Genomic DNA, 20,374 nt, shown 5'->3' on the forward strand with positions numbered 1-20,374 from the left:
CTAAGGCTAATGTGCACAAACTTTCACATAGAACCATACTTTTTTTATGTGTGAGGGATTATTTCTCATGGTTATCTGCACTTAATTGTAAGAAATTTGTCAAAAGCAAATTTTTTATTAGCCTGGGCAGGTGCATAATTTATATTAATATGGCTTGACTTTCACGAAAACTTGCAAATTACTAAATAATCTCGTTTTTTGTTTTTTTATTTTATGGGTTTTGCCTTATTTGGGTTGAAAATGAGCGTAACAGTTAGGCTTGAAAACAAATTGAGCTCAATTAATATTTATGTTCAACAAAAGGTGACCCTAATCAAGGCAAATCAGGTTCAATTCTATTTACTATTTCCGTTTTATTTTGTTTGTGCTCTGCAAAATGTCAAAGAAAGCAATATTTAGATTTTGAAAAACAAAAAAAAAGTTTAAAAGTAAAGGTTTGAGCTCATCAAATTGGCGTTGGGATGGAGCAAATGTCTTTAATGACCCCCAAAAGATATTGGACGTACTACACTTTTGCTACTAAATTACATATTAGAACTTAATAGCTCTAGTGGCTTGTTAGGGGCCGTCAATGTAATGCTGCTTACAATCATTCAGCTGCAAATTTGTAGTATTAGTCTTGAAAAGTTTTGCTGTTATGGGGAAAATCATAATACACAGAGTTTGGTTGTAGGTTATTGTAAGCGAGAATGATTACCTGGTACGGCGAAAAACAAATTGTGATAGTAACTTGTACTACCACGTCACCGGGTACTAGACAGCCGAATTCTGCCCGCTCATTTCACACGTATTCACACTAGTATTTCAACTCAGTCAGACGTCGTTCAGACCAAAGGTGACTAGATGTGAAACTCTTTTTTTCGTGAGAGCACTGTCAAAATATGCATTTTTATAACATTCGTTAGTAATGCCATACCGGGAGAAAAATATAATGGGCATTTTTTAAACAAAAATTGAAAAATTTCAATTTGCACATCCCCATTCACGTGATTATTATTTAGTGCGCAGAAGGCTTATGTACCCCGTATACAGGCGTAGGTTAATAAAAAATAAGCACAATCAGTATCAAATACGCAAATAAGCAAAATATTCAAAAGCTGTTGCTAAATGCTAAAGCTAAATGAAATTATTCAAAATTGAAATACAAAAGTAATGAAGTAATGAACACGAAAAACATAAGTGTGGGTAACATAAAAAGTGGGTAACAGAAAAAATTGTGTAACAACGAACAGAATAAGTTAAAGCAGATAACCTTAATTTCTTAAAAATTAAAAATAGTTAACAAAAGTATGGTTGTAAAATATCTCACACTCAAATTCAATTCCCTTATCTACATTCTTAGTGGCACTCACTAAAGTGTAAATATAAATATTTACATATATACAAATGTACATACATAAATCAACACCCAGTTTTCAATCAAGTTTACTCTATGTAAAAAATATTCATATATGTACAATACTTAAGTCGAATTAAACGTAGAAGCCGAAAAAAATATAAGTGGCATTGGAAAATTCTAAAACACACTTTAATTTAAATTTTTACGTTACAATTGAATTTATTTTGAAACAAATAATTCTAATTATTTAAATCGAGACATGTTCCCTTTAACACAAAAACGAACTGGTTTCGTCAATTATTTTATGGTGCCTTACTTCTGGCAGCCCGCCATTTCGACAATCAGCTGTTCATCAGCTTAGGGTTGGCAATGCTGTCAAACATTGAAATGAGTTTCTGAGCGTGCTCTCATACAAAATAAAAGAATTTCGCATCTTATTACCTATGGTTCAGACGGCACCGAAGCAGCATGAGGGGAGACTGCGTTAATTTTTTTCGTATATCATCAGACACGTCAGCTAGCTGATTTTTTTTCAAAATCGCTGAGAGTCGGTTAATGGTCTGATATCTGATGTCTCTGAATTTTTTGCTCCATGATTGTATGCACGTAGAATGTGTTGATAAATAATTTGAATGTCGCAGATAAATGTTAGGGCATGTGAATGAAGTAAAAACGCAACTTTTTGGATCGCACTCGAAAGGAATAAGAACATTTTTTGAAGTTAAGGAAATATACAAATTTCGTTTTCTGTAACACTCAAAACGTTGTTAGTAATAATAATTCTTTAATGTGTTTGTTAATAAAAACCAAATGTAACTTAAGCTGAGGCAATAATTAAAAATAATATTAATAATTAGCGTGTATACGACTATTGCGGTCGCCAGTTGGGACAACATTCCTATATAAAATGAGCACTAGCAAAAAAATTGTTAAAAATTTACGCGATTTTGGAGCCACTTTAAATTTGCACTCTACAGTACTAAAATATACTGACCAACAAACCTGCATACTTGAAAATTTTCTAAATATTCTGATTAAAAGTGTTACATTTTTATGCAAATATCGTGGTACTTCTCTTAAATTCTTACAAAGTTTACACTCATATGGTTTTTGACGTGATAACGTCTTATAATTCGATTTAACAGGCTGCACGCACGAAAAAATGTGTCGTTACCTTGCTCATTAGTGTTACCTTGCTCATATGTAGTTACCTTGCTCATTAGTGTTACCTTGCTCTTTAGTGTTACCTTGCTCTTTAGTGTTACCTTGCTCATATGTAGTTACCTTGCTCATTAGTGTTACCTTGCTCATTGCCGTTACCTTGCTCATTTGTCGTTACCTTGCTCATTGCATTGAATGAACTGCAAGCGAAAGCGCGGAACGAACGACAAAGCAAACAAAGCAAACGAACGGCAACGTTCGACATCTTGCTCTCTCCTACTTAAGTGAGCGTATATACATATGTATATGCGCATATGTACATATATAAATTCACGTATTTGTATTGGCATATGCCTTCTTATTGATTATTATTAATTTGATTTACTTGAAGAATTTAAAATAAAACCAAGTTTGTTAATAATACCTGTTGTTTTAATGTTATTATTATTATTTTTTTATTATATATGAAGGAAAAAATGTATGGTAATATTTACCATATCTATACTAATATTATAAAGAGGAAAACTTTGTTTGTTTGGTTGTAATGAATAAGCTCAAAAACTACTGGACCGATTTTAAAAATTCTTTCACCATTCGAAAGCTACATCACGAGTAACATGGATTATATTTTATTTTGGAAATAGGGCTCGAGATATAGGTCAAAACGTGGACCCGGGTAACCTTCGGATGTGTATGTACAATATGGGTATCAAATGAAAGCTGTTGATAAGTGCTTTAATACGGGGTAATTTTCATACCTATTGATGACTAGGGTCTGGAAATATATGCCAAAACGTGGACCCGCCGTGTCTTTGCACCGAATTAAACCAAACTTCCACACATTGTTAAGGAGGTATTGAAGATGGTTTCCGTATAGTTTGGGTACTTATTGGTAGATATGGTCTCGAGATATAGGTCAAAACGTGGACCCGGGTAACCTTCGGATGTGTATGTACGATATGGGTATCAAATGGAAGCTGTTGGTGAATGCTTTAGTTCAGAGTATTTCCATCCGCTCCGTGACCAGGATCTCGAGATAGAGACCAAAACGTGGACCTTAGAATGTGTTTGTACAATATGGATATCAAATGAGAGCTGTTGATAAGTGCTTTAATACGGGGTAATTTTCATACCTATTGATGACTAGGGTCTCGAAATATATGCCAAAACGTGGACCCGCCGTGTCTTTGAACCGAATTAAACCAAACTTACACACATTGTTAAGGAGGTATTGAAGAAGGTTTCCGTATAGTTTGGATACCTATTGGTAGATAGGGTCTCGAGATATAGGTCAAAACGTGGACCCGGGTAACCTTCGGACGTGTATGTACAATATGGGTATCAAATGAAAGCTGTTGGTGAATGCTTTAGTTCAGAGTATTTCCATCCGCTCCGTGACCAGGATCTCGAGATAGAGACCAAAACGTGGACCTTAGAATGTGTTTGTACAATATGGATATCAAATGAGAGCTGTTGATAAGTGCTTTAATACGGGGTAATTTTCATACCTATTGATGACTAGGGTCTCGAAATATATGCCAAAACGTGGACCCGCCGTGTCTTTGAACCGAATTAAACCAAACTTACACACATTGTTAAGGAGGTATTGAAGAAGGTTTCCGTATAGTTTGGATACCTATTGGTAGATAGGGTCTCGAGATATAGGTCAAAACGTGGACCCGGGTAACCTTCGGACGTGTATGTACAATATGGGTATCAAATGAAAGCTGTTGGTGAATGCTTTAGTACAAAGTATTTTTCATACCGCTCCGTGACTGGGGTCTCGAGATATAGGTCAAAACGTGGACTCGGGTAACCTTTGGTTGTGTATGTACAATATGGGTATCAAATGAAAGCTGTTGACAAGTGCTTTAATACGGGGTACTTTGTTATGTTATGTTATGTTATGTTATGTTATGTTATGTTATGTTATGTTATGTTATGTTATGTTATGTTGTGTTATGTTATGTTATGTTATGTTATGTTATGTTATGTTATGTTATGTTATGTTATGTTATGTTATGTTATGTTATGTTATGTTATGTTATGTTATGTTATGTTATGTTATGTTATGTTATGTTATGTTATGTTATGTTATGTTATGTTATGTTATGTTATGTTATGTTATGTTATGTTATGTTATGTTATGTTATGTTATGTTATGTTATGTTATGTTATGTTATGTTATGTTATGTTATGTTATGTTATGTTATGTTATGTTATGTTATGTTATGTTATGTTATGTTATGTTATGTTATGTTATGTTATGTTATGTTATGTTATGTTATGTTATGTTATGTTATGTTATGTTATGTTATGTTATGTTATGTTATGTTATGTTATGTTATGTTATGTTATGTTATGTTATGTTATGTTATGTTATGTTATGTTATGTTATGTTATGTTAAGTTATGTTAAGTTATGTTATGTTATGTTATGTTATGTTATGTTATGTTATGTTATGTTATGTTATGTTATGTTATGTTATGTCATGTTATGTTATGTTATGTTATGTTATGTTATGTTATGTTATGTTATGTTATGTTATGTTATGTTATGTTATGTTATGTTATGTTATGTTATGTTATGTTATGTTATGCTATGTTATGTTATGTTATGTTATGTTATGTTATGTTATGTTATGCTATTTTAATGTTATGTTATGTTATGTTATGTTAAGTTATGTTATGTTATGTTATGTTATGTTATGTTATGTTATGTTATGTTATGTTATGTTATGTTATGTTATGTTATGTTATGTTATGTTATGTTATGTTATGTTATGTTATGTTATGTTATGTTATGTTATGTTATGTTATGTTATGTTATGTTATGTTATGTTATGTTATGTTATGTTATGTTATGTTATGTTATGTTATGTTATGTTATGTTATGTTATGTTATGTTATGTTATGTTATGTTATGTTATGTTATGTTATGTTATGTTATGTTATGTTATGTTATGTTATGTTATGTTATGTTATGTTATGTTATGTTATGTTATGTTATGTTATGTTATGTTATGTTATGTTATGTTATGTTATGTTATGTTATGTTATGTTATGTTATGTTATGTTATGTTATGTTATGTTATGTTATGTTATGTTATGTTATGTTGTGTTATGTTGTGTTATGTTGTGTTATGTTATGTTATGTTATGTTAAAGTATATTATGTTATGTTAATGTTAACTCATTCTCTATATCCATACAAAATATCTATCAAACAAATAAAATTAAAATTTTCTTTTGAAAAATGCAACCATTCAATCAGTATTTTCTTATGACGTTATCACGTTAAACTATCGTCAGTAAACCGACTTTACAGACAACCTCTTTTTTTTAGTAGAATAAACTATATTTCCATAAAAAGAAAAATTATTAAACTTAAATTTAAAAAAATGAATTAGCAAAACTTGCCAATAAGGGTCTGTGATGTAGTTAAGAAATGCACTTTATTTGAAATGCGCAATATTGAATTTTATTGAATATAATTACACTGTGGAACAAATTCAGGTTAGCAAAAATTAGGTCCATTCTGAGAGTGGCGGGTGAAAATAGAGGCGAAATTAGAAGACCCGTATCGCGCCGTTTTTTTATGTTAGTTCGAATTTTTTTTTAATCGGCCTTCGAAGTTTGCAGTCAAATGCCGATTTTCAGTATATTGTTTCATAAGTACCACAAAAATTTTCGAAATCAATTTTCTCAAAAATTGTAATTGTTGCACAGGTCTCTAGCAATAATTTGGCTTTTACAGATTGAAAAAATATCAATTAGTCGACGAGTTATAGCCAAAAAACCATATAAACAATTTTGCTCCGATCTCGAACTTCGAAGGCCGATTAAAAAAAAATTCGAACTAACATAAAAAAACGGCGCGATACGGGTCTTCTAATTTCGCCTCTATTTTCACCCGCCACTCTCAGAATGGACCTAATTTTTGATAACCTGAATTTGTTCCACAGTGTTTTTCATATTTTCGAAAGTAAATTGACTTAAAAATTTTGATTTTGATATAATTAATCTAGCGTTTGACATTCTAGATTGCAATTCCTTTTTTACGGGGATTGAATTTGGTAATTGTTATGATGTTTTTAAGCTTAAGATAAATCGTATCTGTAAAAAAATATAATATAGCTATGACAAAAACGACTAGTTATAGAATGCCTTGACATACTAAGGAGCTGAGAAAACTTAAAAATTTGAGAAACAAATATTTCAAAATGTTTATGTTTTGTTCAAACTCCATCATAAAGATATATATTTCTAGGCAACTAAAATCTTTGGATAGGATTTTAAAGCGAAAATATTTTCTTAAGTTCGAATCGCACATAAAATTTAATCCTAGTTCCTTCTGGTGATATGCTAAATCCAGAAAATCATGCTTATGTATTCCTTCCGCTGTTTATTATAATGAAACTCAAAATATTCTTCTATAATTGCAGCTAATCAACTTTAAAAGTAGACTCAGATTTGATTCATGAGTGCCATGAACATGTCTTGAACATGAATTCCTCAGTTAATATTGGTTCGCCAACCTTAAGGGATTATATACAGCTACAATTTCAAAAAAATCGAGTTTTTTTCCTTAATGTAAATATATTTAAGAATACACACAGAAAATTCAATATTGTTCCGGTGAATACTTTCGTTACGCGCAAATTTGAAAAGGCGTTTCAGAGTGCTGGTTAGGTACTTTTCAAACTTTAAGCGCGTTTTTCTCAAAATGGTGTCTTCAAAGCCGGTGGCCAACATTACTCGAAAACGGCTGAACCGATTAGTCTCAAATTTTAACACCAACTTCTTAAATATATTTCTTAGTAATTAATAGAAGACTTTTTCTCACCGATAAATATTTTTTCATAAACAATTTAAGTCCAAAATTTTGGTAAAAAATCGTTTTTTTTTAAGAAACCGCCATATATGGACGCCTTAATGCGGCCGCCGTAGGGCGCGTGACTACCATTTGGAGTTCGGAGAGAACGTAGGTTCAAATCGCCGTGAAACACCGAATTGAAGAAAACAGTTTTTTTAATAGCGGTCGCCCGTCGACAGGCAATGGTAAACCTCCGAGTGTATTTCTGCCGTTCGGAGTTGGCTTGAAACTGTAGGTCCCTCCATTTGCGGCACACCACAATTAGGAGCAGAAGGTCGGCCCAACACCCAAAAAGAGTTTAAGGGCCAATTATATATTAAAGGATGATTTTTTAAGAGCTATAGGAAAGTTTTTCAAAAAAAACACAAATTTTTATTTAAATCGATAGTGCAGTCCATATAATTTAATGTTTGAAGATTATTTCATGCAAATGTTGACCGCGACTGCGCTTCAAATGGTCCATCCGCTTAGTCCAATTCTTGCATACTCTTTCCAATGTTTTGGCCGGTATCTCACATATATGTAAATGTTTTAATGTTGTCTTCCAATGCGTTCATTGAAGCAGGTTTGTCTGAATAGACATGAGCGTTAACATAGCCCCACAAAAAATAATCTAAAGGCGATATCGCACGATCTGGGTGGCCAATTGGCAGGTCCCGAACGTGAAATAAAATTTTCACCGAACTCGCCTCTCAACAAGTCCATTGTTACACGTGCTGTGTGACATGTGGCTCCGTCTTGCTGAAATCACATGTCATGTAAGTCAATCTCTTGCATTTTGGGCAAAAAAAAGTTGCATATCATTTCACGGTAGCGCTCACCATTCACAGTTACGTTACGATTCGCAGCATCTTTGAAGAAGTACGGACCAATACCTCCAGCCCATAAACCGCACCAAACTGTGACCTTTTCTGGATACATTGGAAGCTCTTGCAATTCTTCTGGCTGATCTTCACTCCAAAATCGACAATTCTGCTTATTTACGTACCCACTGATCCAAAAATGAGCTTCATCACTGAACACAATTTTTCGTTAAAAAAGTGGATCTTCGGCCAACTTTCCAAGAGCCCATTCACCAAAAATTCTGCGTTACGGTAGGTTGTTCGACTTCAATTCTTGCACCAGCTGTATTTTGAAAGGCTGCACACCTAAATCCTTTCGCAAGATTTCCCACGTTGTTGAGTAACAGAGGCCCAATTGCTGCGAACGGCGACGAATCGATAATTGATGGTCATCATTAACACTGGCCGATACAGCTACGATATTTTCTTCAGTTCGCACTCTACGTAAGCGTGTTGGTAGTTTGATGTCCAATAATGTAAATTTGGTTCTAAATTAAGTCACAATAGCTCGAATAGCCGCTTCAGTGGGTCGATTAAACTGACCATAAAGTGGAAGAAGCGCGCAATAAAATTTCTTAACAGAACACGAATCTTTATAACAAAATTCAATGATTTGCAAGGGTTGTTCGCTTGTAAGACGATTCATGGTTAAATTATAGACCAAACTGAAGATGTTTGACAGTGAAACAAAACACGAAACGTGCGTTATATATATTATATATAGGTACATATAACCCTAATGCTTTCTGCTGTTGAAGATGGAGTTCGGCAACTGAAGGCATCAACAAAATCTGACGTAGCTTTTTAAAAACTGTTTTGGAATTACCTATCCACTTTTGTTAATGTTCAACAATCCCTTGAGCGGAGGATACCTTGTTCATGGATGCTTGGAAAGTAACAACTAAAAAATCAAATATTCAAAAGTGGACAAATATCCAAATTATCTGAAGGCCAATATCGTTTCAACTGTTTCAAAACCTGCAGTGTTTTTTGAATTTTGTATATCAGCTCTTCTAAGTAAAATTCAAGTTGACACAAAAACATTTTACAAAATTAATCACACGGTTTTAATTTCCAAAGTGAGGAGTATTGGATTTTACTGCACTCTTTTAAAATGGATTAAAGCCTCGTTCTGCTCTCGAAATTGTGTTGCTGATGTTGAAGGAGCGTCATCTATTTATTTTATTACATCTCCTGGTGCACCCCAGAGAAGTACACTGGGGCACATACTATTTACAATATTTGCTAATGACATTTCCAATTGTTTTAATAACGCAAATCTTTTGTATGCTGATGGTTTAAAGATATACTCGGAGATATCGAGTACAGCAGACTCTCTAAATCTACAACCTGATTTAGACAACGTCGTTGATTGGTGTAAAAGAAATAAGTTAAATTTAAATATAAGCAAGTGTTCTTATGCCTCTTCTTCTAAATCTCGTTCTCTTATACCTACTTCCTACCTTCCTAGTGATGGTTCTAGATTATGCAATCTAAATTATTGGTCTTGTTGTGGTATTTGCTCCAGATTCTCATCCCAAAGGCATTTAAATTACAACATTGCAAAGTCATGTACTTGCTTTTGTTCGACGTTTTAGTTCGGACTTTGTTGAATATGGAATATGCCGCCTTTATTTGGAGGTCATATTATACTTGTCATATTAGTAGGCTTGAACAGGTCCAGAAAGTTATTGCCGGTTATGCTTCGCACTCTTTGCCTTTCACTGATCCAATTTGATCCTCTTAAAGTTGGTGCTTGCTCAATAATCTAAAAACACTAGATATTATTTATTCTCTATTCTATCTCTTTCATTTTCAATTTGATAAGTGGGGCGATTGACAACGCTATTCGAGAAAATTAATTTCAATATTACTCAACGAAGCTTACAAAATCATTATGCTTCCAATGATCCGATTTCTAGAACTTTGAGATAATTTAATACGTTTTCAAACCATATTGGCCTAGATTTTTCTTTCACAAAGTACCACTTCAAAATGAACTGTGTAACCAGATTCTAAGTATTCTTTCTGAATAAACTGTAAGAAATGTTACATTTTCTTCATTAAAAAAATAGTAAATAGTAAGTTTAACCTTTCATAGTCTCTAAGAAATAATTCATGTTTAGTTTAGTAAATAAATAAATAAACAAATAAGTTCTATTCACTTCTGTCAAACATTACATAAACAAATTTTTAATACTGCCACAACGTACGTAAAAATCCACAGCGCAAAACTGGTTCCAAATTGTGAAATGAAAATGTCTAATTTTATCTATGCATTTTTATGAAATTTCAGCGGAAAAGTAAAAACTTTGAATTGTAATAACCAAACAACCAATTTGCTTGTGGGGAAGAGTAATCAGTCAATTACGGCAACGCTGATAAGTTGATTTGTTATTGCGTTGTTCACTACTTTTCGTATGTGTACAATTTGTATAAAGGGTGGAGCAGCGCATGCTGGTTAATCTACATATAAAGTAGTTTCATCCTTATTCAATTCATCCTTAATTTAAGAGATTATTTCACGGGAAGGGATCTTGGAATTATATTATATTATTAATAACACCTTTTCTTGAAAGTTAATGAGTTCATGTGCCTTCATAACCATTTATACTGGCGTCTGTATAAAAGAGTCTCCGTATGGGTCTTTTTATTACTGTCATGTGCAAGGAAGTTCTAAAAGTATCGCACGTATTCAAAGCTTGAGGTTCTTAATTAAATATGAAATGTTCATTTGTATGTAAGTAAGTAAACATATTAAGAGGATATTTGTAAGCGCTAATGGATTAGAAAGTTAATGAAATGAGAAAATCTATTACCAAGATAAATGTAACAATAAATAATATTTATATGCCTATCACATAATATATTATATATGTAAGCATGCATGAATAGCAAAGGTGTTGGGCCGAGCTTCTACCCCAATTTTGAGTGTGCGCGCGTGAGGCGCTTTAATAAGCAAACAGTCCAGATTGCCATTTGTAGCACCATCGTCCGTAGACTTATCTATATTTTCTCATCGATTAAAGCATCAGATAGTGGCGCACGAAAACCGATCTGTCATTCTCGTACATCTCTCTTCTTATTTCTCTTTTTCCTGACGCTACCGAATAAGACAGGTTTTTCACCAAAATGAAATCCGAAAAATTTAAAGTTATTGTTAGGCATTACAGGGCCATCATTACGGCAATTCTGTCAGGCTTTTTCGAGGTACAATTTCCAACAACATGAACCAAGCGCTGGTCCTCAGACTGATCAGACTGGCATAGGGCCTAAGAATTATCCATTAATCCTAGCAAGACAATCTTTGTTCCTTTCACAAACAAATTAAAGTTGGACCTTCGTACAAGAAGCGTGGAAGGATATAGTAACTCAAAGAAGTGAAATATATATAAATAAGATAACCGTCTAAACTGGAACTCTCATCTCAAAACGGTGATAGAAAACACCATTAGAAGCATGTGAGGCTGTCAAAGCTGCCATGAAGGCTAGACTCCACAATGATTCATTGCATGTATACCATGTTGACTAGACCGATCATCACCTACGCCTCCCTTTTTTTGATGGCCGATAGCCAAATAACCAATAAAGGACTACTTTGTAGTTTCCAAAGCAAACCTGATTGGTGAACAGATGTCCCAGTGTTGCACTAGAAGTAATAGTAGGACTATATCCACATCATATTTTCCCCTAAAAACGTACAGCCGAAAGTCCATTCAAAATGCAAATCTTACTTGGGAAAGATCTTCCGGCCTTTGGTCACACAAGTATCATAGCAGAGATACGAGATCAGAATGTAATATACTCATATGACTCTAAAATGTGTTTTGACCCATAGTTTCAAAGTCATAATCTCAGACTGCGATGAATGGGAACTAGGAGAACCTAGGTTCGATCTCAGAAGTCACGAATGATTCGAAAGCAAATACTGGAGTCGGTGCGAAAATCTTTGATCCAAATATAAAAATCTTCGAACCAATGGACAAATAACCTAGCGCCTACCGGTTGAAATTCATGAAATTTCAATCTGTGCCAAAGTAAATCATATGAGGAGCAACAAGGATGCACACATAGGTATATACTCTGACAGCTAAGGTACATTCAAGGTACTAGCTTCACATTCTGTGGAATCGAAACTATAAGTAGTGTACGAATGTTAAGGCACCTAAACAAACTCAGTGCAATAAACAAAATTGTACTTTGCTGGGTTCCGGGTCACTCTGGAATAAAAGGTAATGAAATTGCTGATGAACTCATAAGTACGAAATCAGCAGTAGATTTTCACGATCCAGAATCATTCTGTGGTATCAACTGAACAGAAGCTAAATGCAGTGTAAATAGTTAGGAGAATACTCACAGAATTACCTATTGGGAAGTCCCACACGAACTCCGTCAAGCCAAAAAGCTTATACGACCTTTTACCAACAATAGGGACCTGCATAACAATCGTAACATAGACATAAAGAAAAAAGTTGGTTTTTTATCAGGTTACTATTACTTATATTATCACCTGTCAAAAATTCATATTGAGAATGAGACAGAGTGTAGACTATATCCCGAGGATGTTGAAACTACAGAGCACCTCTCGGTCAACTGTATTGCCTTGGTAAAGACAAGGCTGTACATCTTTCAATGAGAACAAATGGATCCGAATGAAATCGAAAATGCTCTTGTTGCTGATATTTTGAAATCTGTACACAAGGTGGGACAAACTGGCTGCCAAGCAATTCCCAACCTGAGGCAGTGAACATCTAGGTTAAGTAGAGTCTGATGTAATACATTTTTGAGGTAGTAGTGTCAGGCCAAGACACTATTAGATGCCATAAGTAAAAATTTTGCGCTATTAAAAGGAAAAATGGAAAATTTAAATCCAAACTTTAGACAAAAAGGAGGACTGATAAATGTACTAGGAAAAGGACTTAAGTTTATTGCAGGTACTATGGACAACGACGATGAACTAGAAATAACCAACTCACTGAAATCATTATATAAAAACGAAGAATCCTTGACAAACAAAATTAACAACCTCACCTACGTCAACCACCTCATATCCTCCATTAAATACTCCTAAAAAAGTGTTGTAGGACACAAAAGATCTTTTAGGTCGAAGTGCCGGCCATTGAACACACTACAGACACTAACTTATTATTAATAACGTTAGCACTCCCACATTATCCTACAAATAGAGTAGCTTACTGTATTATGTCATTTCAAAAAAATAAATGATTTTTAAACGAATTTTTTCATATGAAGTTTGCTATTGGCTGACGGATAATTTCCACTGTTAGAAAAATTGTTAGCTATTGTGCACGCCCCTATTTATAATTCATCGTCGCCGCCCCTGTACTTCCAATTCCCGTTACAGCTATCAAATTTACATTAACACTCTCTCATCACTGCCGTTGTTGTTGTCGTCGCTAACGTCGCTATTGTCTTCGCTGGAGCTCCCGTTTACTTACTTCCACTATCTTCGCACCTTTCTTTATGCATGTTTTTGCCCAATAAATTACCGCATAAGCATAAGTTTGTCGAAATAATATATTTTCGCTCATTGTATTTTTTTCCTGCTATTTCAGAAAATCATACGATATGTGACCTTCATATTGTAACAGGTGAAATAGCAGGACCTTTCTAATATACCATAAACGTCTTGGCTTATGCATATATTTAATTAAGTATTAAGAATCAGTCTATTGTCAAAGCTCAATAAATAAACGACGTGAAATTTTTGAGCGCTTGTTTTTTTTTTAATATTTAAAATCGTGAAAAAGGTTTCACGATTCACAAGCTATCATTTCACATGTCACGTTAATACTGGGCACTGAACCTAGACATAACCTACTAGTAGATGCTCACAAATTCACTGACTATTCACTGCAAACATTCAGCGGTGGTCTGAGAATGAGAAATTCTATTTTAGCCAACATTTCCAAAGCCACTTATGCACAACCGCAAATCCACTCAACGCCCGCTGCGTACACGTATGTTTGTTTACATTTTAGCACAACATATGCAAAAACCCATGTAAGTAGCAACATAAAAACCGATACCAGCACACGAATATCACTTAATAATCATAATCTTAACCAAAATCACAAGCACAGCCGGCATGGCGCATACGCAACCTAATGACTCATAACTACTTATATACATATGTACAGTTATGTACATTTATACATTCATCTATGCTCACATCCATTGCTCCTTTTCATGTTCAACATTTTGCGAAGACTATTATTGCGCAGCAACACTTACCGCAATTTCCTATGGCGCATAACGGACACAATCACCAGCACGTTGCCAAGTATGGCGGCGAGTATAATGAGAACAATAATGAAACATTTGATTATGACAAATGCCAAGTGCAATGACATTTCTGATGTTGATGGTGACGTTGACGCAGATGTTGATACTACCGCAGACGCTAACGAATCATTGAATGTTTTTGCCGTAACAGAAGCTGCGATAGCTGCCGCCGATTTGATAGGAACTAAATTGCTGCCACTACTGCTACTTCCAAGGGCACCGCCAATGCTACTGCTATCAGTGCCCTTACCACTACCATTGCCCCCTTCGCCATTAAGCAGCACATTCCCCACGAAACTTAAGTATTTTGGTTGATTTGCCTTCACAACTGACGTGGATGTCGGATGAGCGGCAGCTACACCCAAGGAACTGTTGACACTGTTTGTTGTTGGGATTGTATGTTTTTCCATAATCGTCGCAGCTATTGTGGCTGCTTCCCCGATGGAGTCCCCAACATCAACCGCTCTAAGGTGTGAGACGCTAGTATTGCTAGGCGCCGCCGCTGCCAGAGTCCCTGAGAAGGCCACAAACAATGCGGCAATGAGTACTACTATTGTTGTAGTTGCTGTTCTAACTACTACCGCACTACAAGCTGTTGTTGCGGTAAGCGCTGCTGCCGCCATCGTCATTATGCTCTCTTTTATTTGTGCGTTCTTGATGGGGCCTGTTGTGGCTAATGATGGTGGCATTACGACTGTTGGCGTTGATTACATTGATGGCCGGTTCTCGCCTCTTTTAGTGTTTGTATTTGCTATTTTTGTTTTGGTTGGCATTGACGGCACACATACCTGTTTATGAGCGATATTTAAAAGGAGTCCATAGGAAACCTTACTTCCATTTCTTTTGAAACCTAGTACGTTTGGCTAGCGGCAGCAAAGGCGGTCGGCCTGTGCGCCAATGCATCGTTGCGACAAAATAAAGGCGCGATTACTTCAGCAGTTGTTACGCAACAATTTTACTTGCTATTTTAAGCTGAGATGCTATAACTTAAAATTATTATTGTTGCCTGTTGCCTGGTTTGTGATTGTTTCGGTTGCTCTGGCTATTCATAAGTCGGTTTAACGGTGGTTGTATACCAATTTGAAGCGTAACTAAAACGAAAAAAAATATAATTACAATTAAGAAACATGTCATCTTTTTTAAGTATGCGAAATTTTATAAATTTTTAAGTATGAAATATTTAACTAGTAAATGTATTTGTCAAACTACATATCACTCGAATAAATACTAAATGATATCGGGTATTTGGTTTTTTTGTTTTAGCTGCATGAGAACTACCAACATCGATAACTATGGTTTAACAGCTGAAAATGGCAAACTGTGTTTACCTTTCTTTTCAGTAAAATTTGGCAATTCATCATAAATCATTTAACGTGAGAACAACGTTTCGAAATTGTGGAAATTTACTTTGAAAACAAAAATATAAATCTGTCCGCGAAGTTCATAGAGCACGTGCAGCATCATCTTTTATTTCTTTCGAAATAAGGAATCATCTGTCATTCCAATGAATGGCGAGCGCTATGTTGCTTCCAAAATTTTATCAGCTAATTCTCGACGACATTTGGTTCCAACAGGACGGCACAATTTGCCACACTGCGCACTTAACAATCGATTTATTGCAATATTCAAGCCACTGCCGTCATACGGCCAGATTTATTGAAAAAAGTAGTCAAAAATTGGACTAATCGATTGGGTCATGTAACTCGTAGGCGCGTCGGACATATGCCGGATATCTTATTCAAAAAATAAATGCCATGAAATTATGTATCAGATTTCAAGCTCTTGAAAAAACACCCTGTGCGTATTCATGCAACAATGGACTCCACTCGAATTCAAAGTCACGTACGAAATTGATAAAATAGACATGAGCTAAATATATCCGCATCCTGGCTGAAATTAAAGCAATTATTTTTGGCTCTAAAACTGAAACTCACCACATTGCGGTGCGCAGCAGCGAATAGTAAATTTTCGACACAGCACACTTTGTACCAAATATGGCCGATTGTGTGGTTATGCCAATGGCATAACATCACGCAGTGAACTCAGTAATTGGACCAAAGCCAGATGAGTTTTCCAAGAACTTAAAAACAAACATTTGATGATACATTTCAATCCGAGAAAGTAGTTTGCGAGAACATCTGATCAAATTCACTGGCCTTGACCCTTATAATATTGACACCAAGTCCAATAGAAACTTCGTGGCCAAATTTTAAGTAAAGCGTTTTCTAATAGGAAAGAATTGATGTTGATGGGCTGTGACAGGCGGCCACGTTATTTTGCCGGTGTATGTCAAATCGGTTTTTTTATTATTCAGTTACTGATGCCAAATTACAATGGCAAGTACAATACACTTTATTATTCAGGATAGTCTCTGGCTATGACTTCCATCTGGACATGAATCGTTTCGGAGTCGAACAACCAGGTTCACACCACTCGTTAGCCTCTTGTTTTGATTTAGGATCATGATGATAGACCCAAGTCTCATTCATAGGGATGGATCGAAGCGCAGAATCTACTTTATCCTTTCGACAACGGTCGAAATGTTGCTGAGAATGTTGCGTTCGAAAGTGTTTTTGTTCCCATGTTAGCCAATGCGGCACCCGTTAGGCACACAGCTCTCTGAAACCCAATACTTCCGTCTAAATATTGCTTACACTGCCCAATGGGGTGCCTAGGGCTTCTAATAAATCTCTTGCAGTCACTTGACGACTTTCCAATACGATATCCTGTATTTTTTCTACCATTTCTGGTGTTGTTGGTGTTTTTGGGCGTCCTTGACATGGATCGCCTTCAAGGCTTGTATGACCACGTTTAAATTGAGCAACCCATCATTCTACTGTACTAATTGATAGCGAAAAGTACTTATACACTTTCAGCATTCGTTTATAAATTTCCTTAGCTTTTAAACCTTCCAAAAATGAAAATTCAATCGATACTTATATGGGTTATAAAAAAATACATGATAAACAAAGATGCTAAACACGTCGATACTAAATGGGTTGTAAGCAAATAATGAATTGGCAGATAAAAATCAAACTTCACATACGTTCCTATGAAGAGTGTAAGAAAATGTTGGCTAGTGGCAAGGTCCTCTCTTATCGAACCGCAAAACCTATTAAGCAACCTATCAACTTGAGGGAAGGAAAATTGTGAGAGTCCCATCGGCTGCCACGTCACCAAGTATTTGGTGGCAGAATTCTGCCCTCTCAATTCACATGTATTCCCACACTCGTCCAATCAGTCGTTGTTCAGACGACAGTGCAGTAACATAGTTATAGAAAACTGGACTTCCCCGATTTTGGCCAACATACGAAGCCGGGCAAACATTTAAATAGTTTTAAATTCCATTCAAAAAGTGGGTTTAATGATTTGTTTTATTCTGTATTGATCTACGCTATAGAAAAACCCTGCATAGAGTTGTTGATACTAAAATCTTCATTTATATATATTATGTAAACTAGTGTCTCGCATACCGACTTTAAAATGTGGCATGGAACAAACAATACAGTTTTTTTTTCAAGGATACAATTTTACGATTTCTGTAACACTGAACGATAAATAGTTGGACTTGTATACCACTCTTAGATTCGTTTATTTGCAATCTAGGCTGTAGATTATTAAAACATAAGGATACACTATGTATAGAATGTGGCCAACCTGAAGCCGTTATTCGACTCCCAAGAAAATCAGCTGACTTTCCGAAGTAACCCCTGTCATAGGGCGACAGCGATTTGTTTACGACAGAGATCGGCGAAAACTGAGATTATGTTGGTGATATACGAAAAATGCAACGCAACCACTATTCATGAGAATTCGTTGCCATGAGAATTCGTTGCCCTGTGAGCGAGCAAAACGTCTGAACAAAAAATAAATGAAAGAGCGTAAGGGGGCGTCCATAAATTACGTGAGGTGTTTTTTTCAATTTTTTGAGGTGAGATGTCGTGAGATTTTATTCAACCCCCTCCCCCATCCCCCAATCTCACGTGAGATTTTTCAAAATGTGGGTTTCTTATGTAAGCGCGTTGGATTGTTATTGTAAAAAGAAAAAAAAATTGCTTCGTGCTTTTATTTACGTCTAATTAAGACTAGTAATCAATATTGCTGAGAGTTATAAGTGTAATAAAAATTTAACAATAGTTAAGTCTTCTATCGTAACTACTGTGATTAAAAAAAGAATATCTACTCTAATTCAGTCCATGGAGAATCATGCGCGGTTTCAAGAGAGACTATTGGGACCAACATGTCCATATGATTTTCAGTAAAATCATGTGCTCCTTCAACTTCGTTCTAATCTAGCCACTCTAAGCCGTTGACGCTTGCGCACAGTAACTCATTAGCTCGTCTTATAACAATCCGTGAGAGTCGCACTTTGCGGAACATACGCGCTTGCTTAGCTGGTGCAATGTGAGCTGCTCGCCTGTCCTTTGCAGCTCTTGTGATAGATGCGAAGTAAACACCGCATGTACTGTATCATATTTTCTCTAAATCATCACGTATACTTGGGCAATAGAGATCAATAGGCGTGCTGATGAAGGCATTCTGCGGTTCAATCGGTACGCGTATTAGAAATGGAGCAAATTATTTTCCGTCATGTTCTTTAAAGTCCGGAATTGTCAAACGTCAACCTGAGTGATAGGGCGTTCGGCTCATAGTGGCGCGAAAACAACCGACGGGCTACACTGTACCGCAAATTCAGATTAAATTGAGCTATTTGGTATAAAACAAATATGGAGGTTTGACAGTAGTAATGTATAACGTCGAAGTATGAATGAAATTATTTTCTTTTGAACGAATTAGTGAATGATCTTAATCATACTACGATTACGCTTGAGATTAAATCTTAAGCATGTACAATTTTTTTGTTTCAATCAGAAAAAAATTGCGTGATATTTGCCGAGACCCCCCTCTCTCCAACGTAAGATTAGATGAGATTTTACTCGTCGACAGTTTGCAACCAAAACGTTCTTTTATCTTAAGGCAAAGTGGGTTTACAACTACCATTGAGGGAAGAGAAATTTTTAGCAATCACTTTTCTTAGAACTTAATTTTTTTTTTTGTTTGTTTGACGACTCTGAAAGAAGTTTCATACAAAACCAAATTAAACTATTTGGTCTTAAACAAGAGAGAGGAAGTATATTTAAGAAGAGTGGCATCGCAAGAGTGCTTGAATGGGGCAGCACATCTTTAAATCTAACCAGACTTAAACTCCCACGGCAGAAAGAGTTTTAGAAAAATTGCACAAAGGATAAGTCGAAACCAAATTACCTATTTTTTATTTTACCACCCAGCAGTGGTTAAAAAACAATTCTCCTGGGTGCATTTGCGACGTACCTTAATACTTTATTCTGAAATCTTTGAATTTGCATTACATTGCTGGAACTTGAGCAACCCCAAAGTGATATTCCATATGTACATACAGCTTTCAGAATTTGCTTGTACAGCAGGAATTTGTTGAATATTGATAACTTGCCCATGAGTCAATAGAAATTTCTTATTTTATTTCAAGTTCTTCTCTTTCTTCTAATGTGTTCGTTCCCCTTAAGCTTAGCATCTTAAGTCATACTATTTCGTATTTAAATGACATTTACGCTCTTTATCCATACAGATGGTTGCCGTCTCGAAGTTTCAAGTGATTTTTATGTTTTTTAAGTGAGAAAATACACTTGAATTGTTCTTCTGCCTGTTAAATGTCTAAGCTGTAGAGCAAGAGGCACTGCCAATATATCACGCAGAAGCACACTCGAGAGAGGATATTAAGAGTCTCCTGAGGTCTGCCGCTTCTAGAATGGAGCTAATTGATTTCCGTTGGGGGCTTTCAACTTAGAAATAATTATACAAAATACCAAATTTAA

At 35.3% G+C, this 20,374-nt stretch overlaps 1 protein-coding gene across 1 annotated transcript in view; it reads right to left on the bottom strand.

The window, feature by feature from the left end:
• Positions 1–15,211, bottom strand: part of LOC128871465 (octopamine receptor beta-1R) — a 101,967-nt gene extending 86,756 nt beyond the window's left edge. The window contains exon 1 of the mRNA XM_054113342.1: positions 14,472–15,211. Coding sequence (XP_053969317.1) covers positions 14,472–15,211 — 740 coding nt within the window. The remainder of the gene's footprint in view (positions 1–14,471) is intronic.
• Positions 15,212–20,374: the final 5,163 nt, after the last annotated feature.

This window comes from Anastrepha ludens, chromosome 2 (genome assembly GCF_028408465.1).
Source record: "Anastrepha ludens isolate Willacy chromosome 2, idAnaLude1.1, whole genome shotgun sequence".
Lineage (NCBI taxonomy): Eukaryota > Metazoa > Arthropoda > Insecta > Diptera > Tephritidae > Anastrepha > Anastrepha ludens.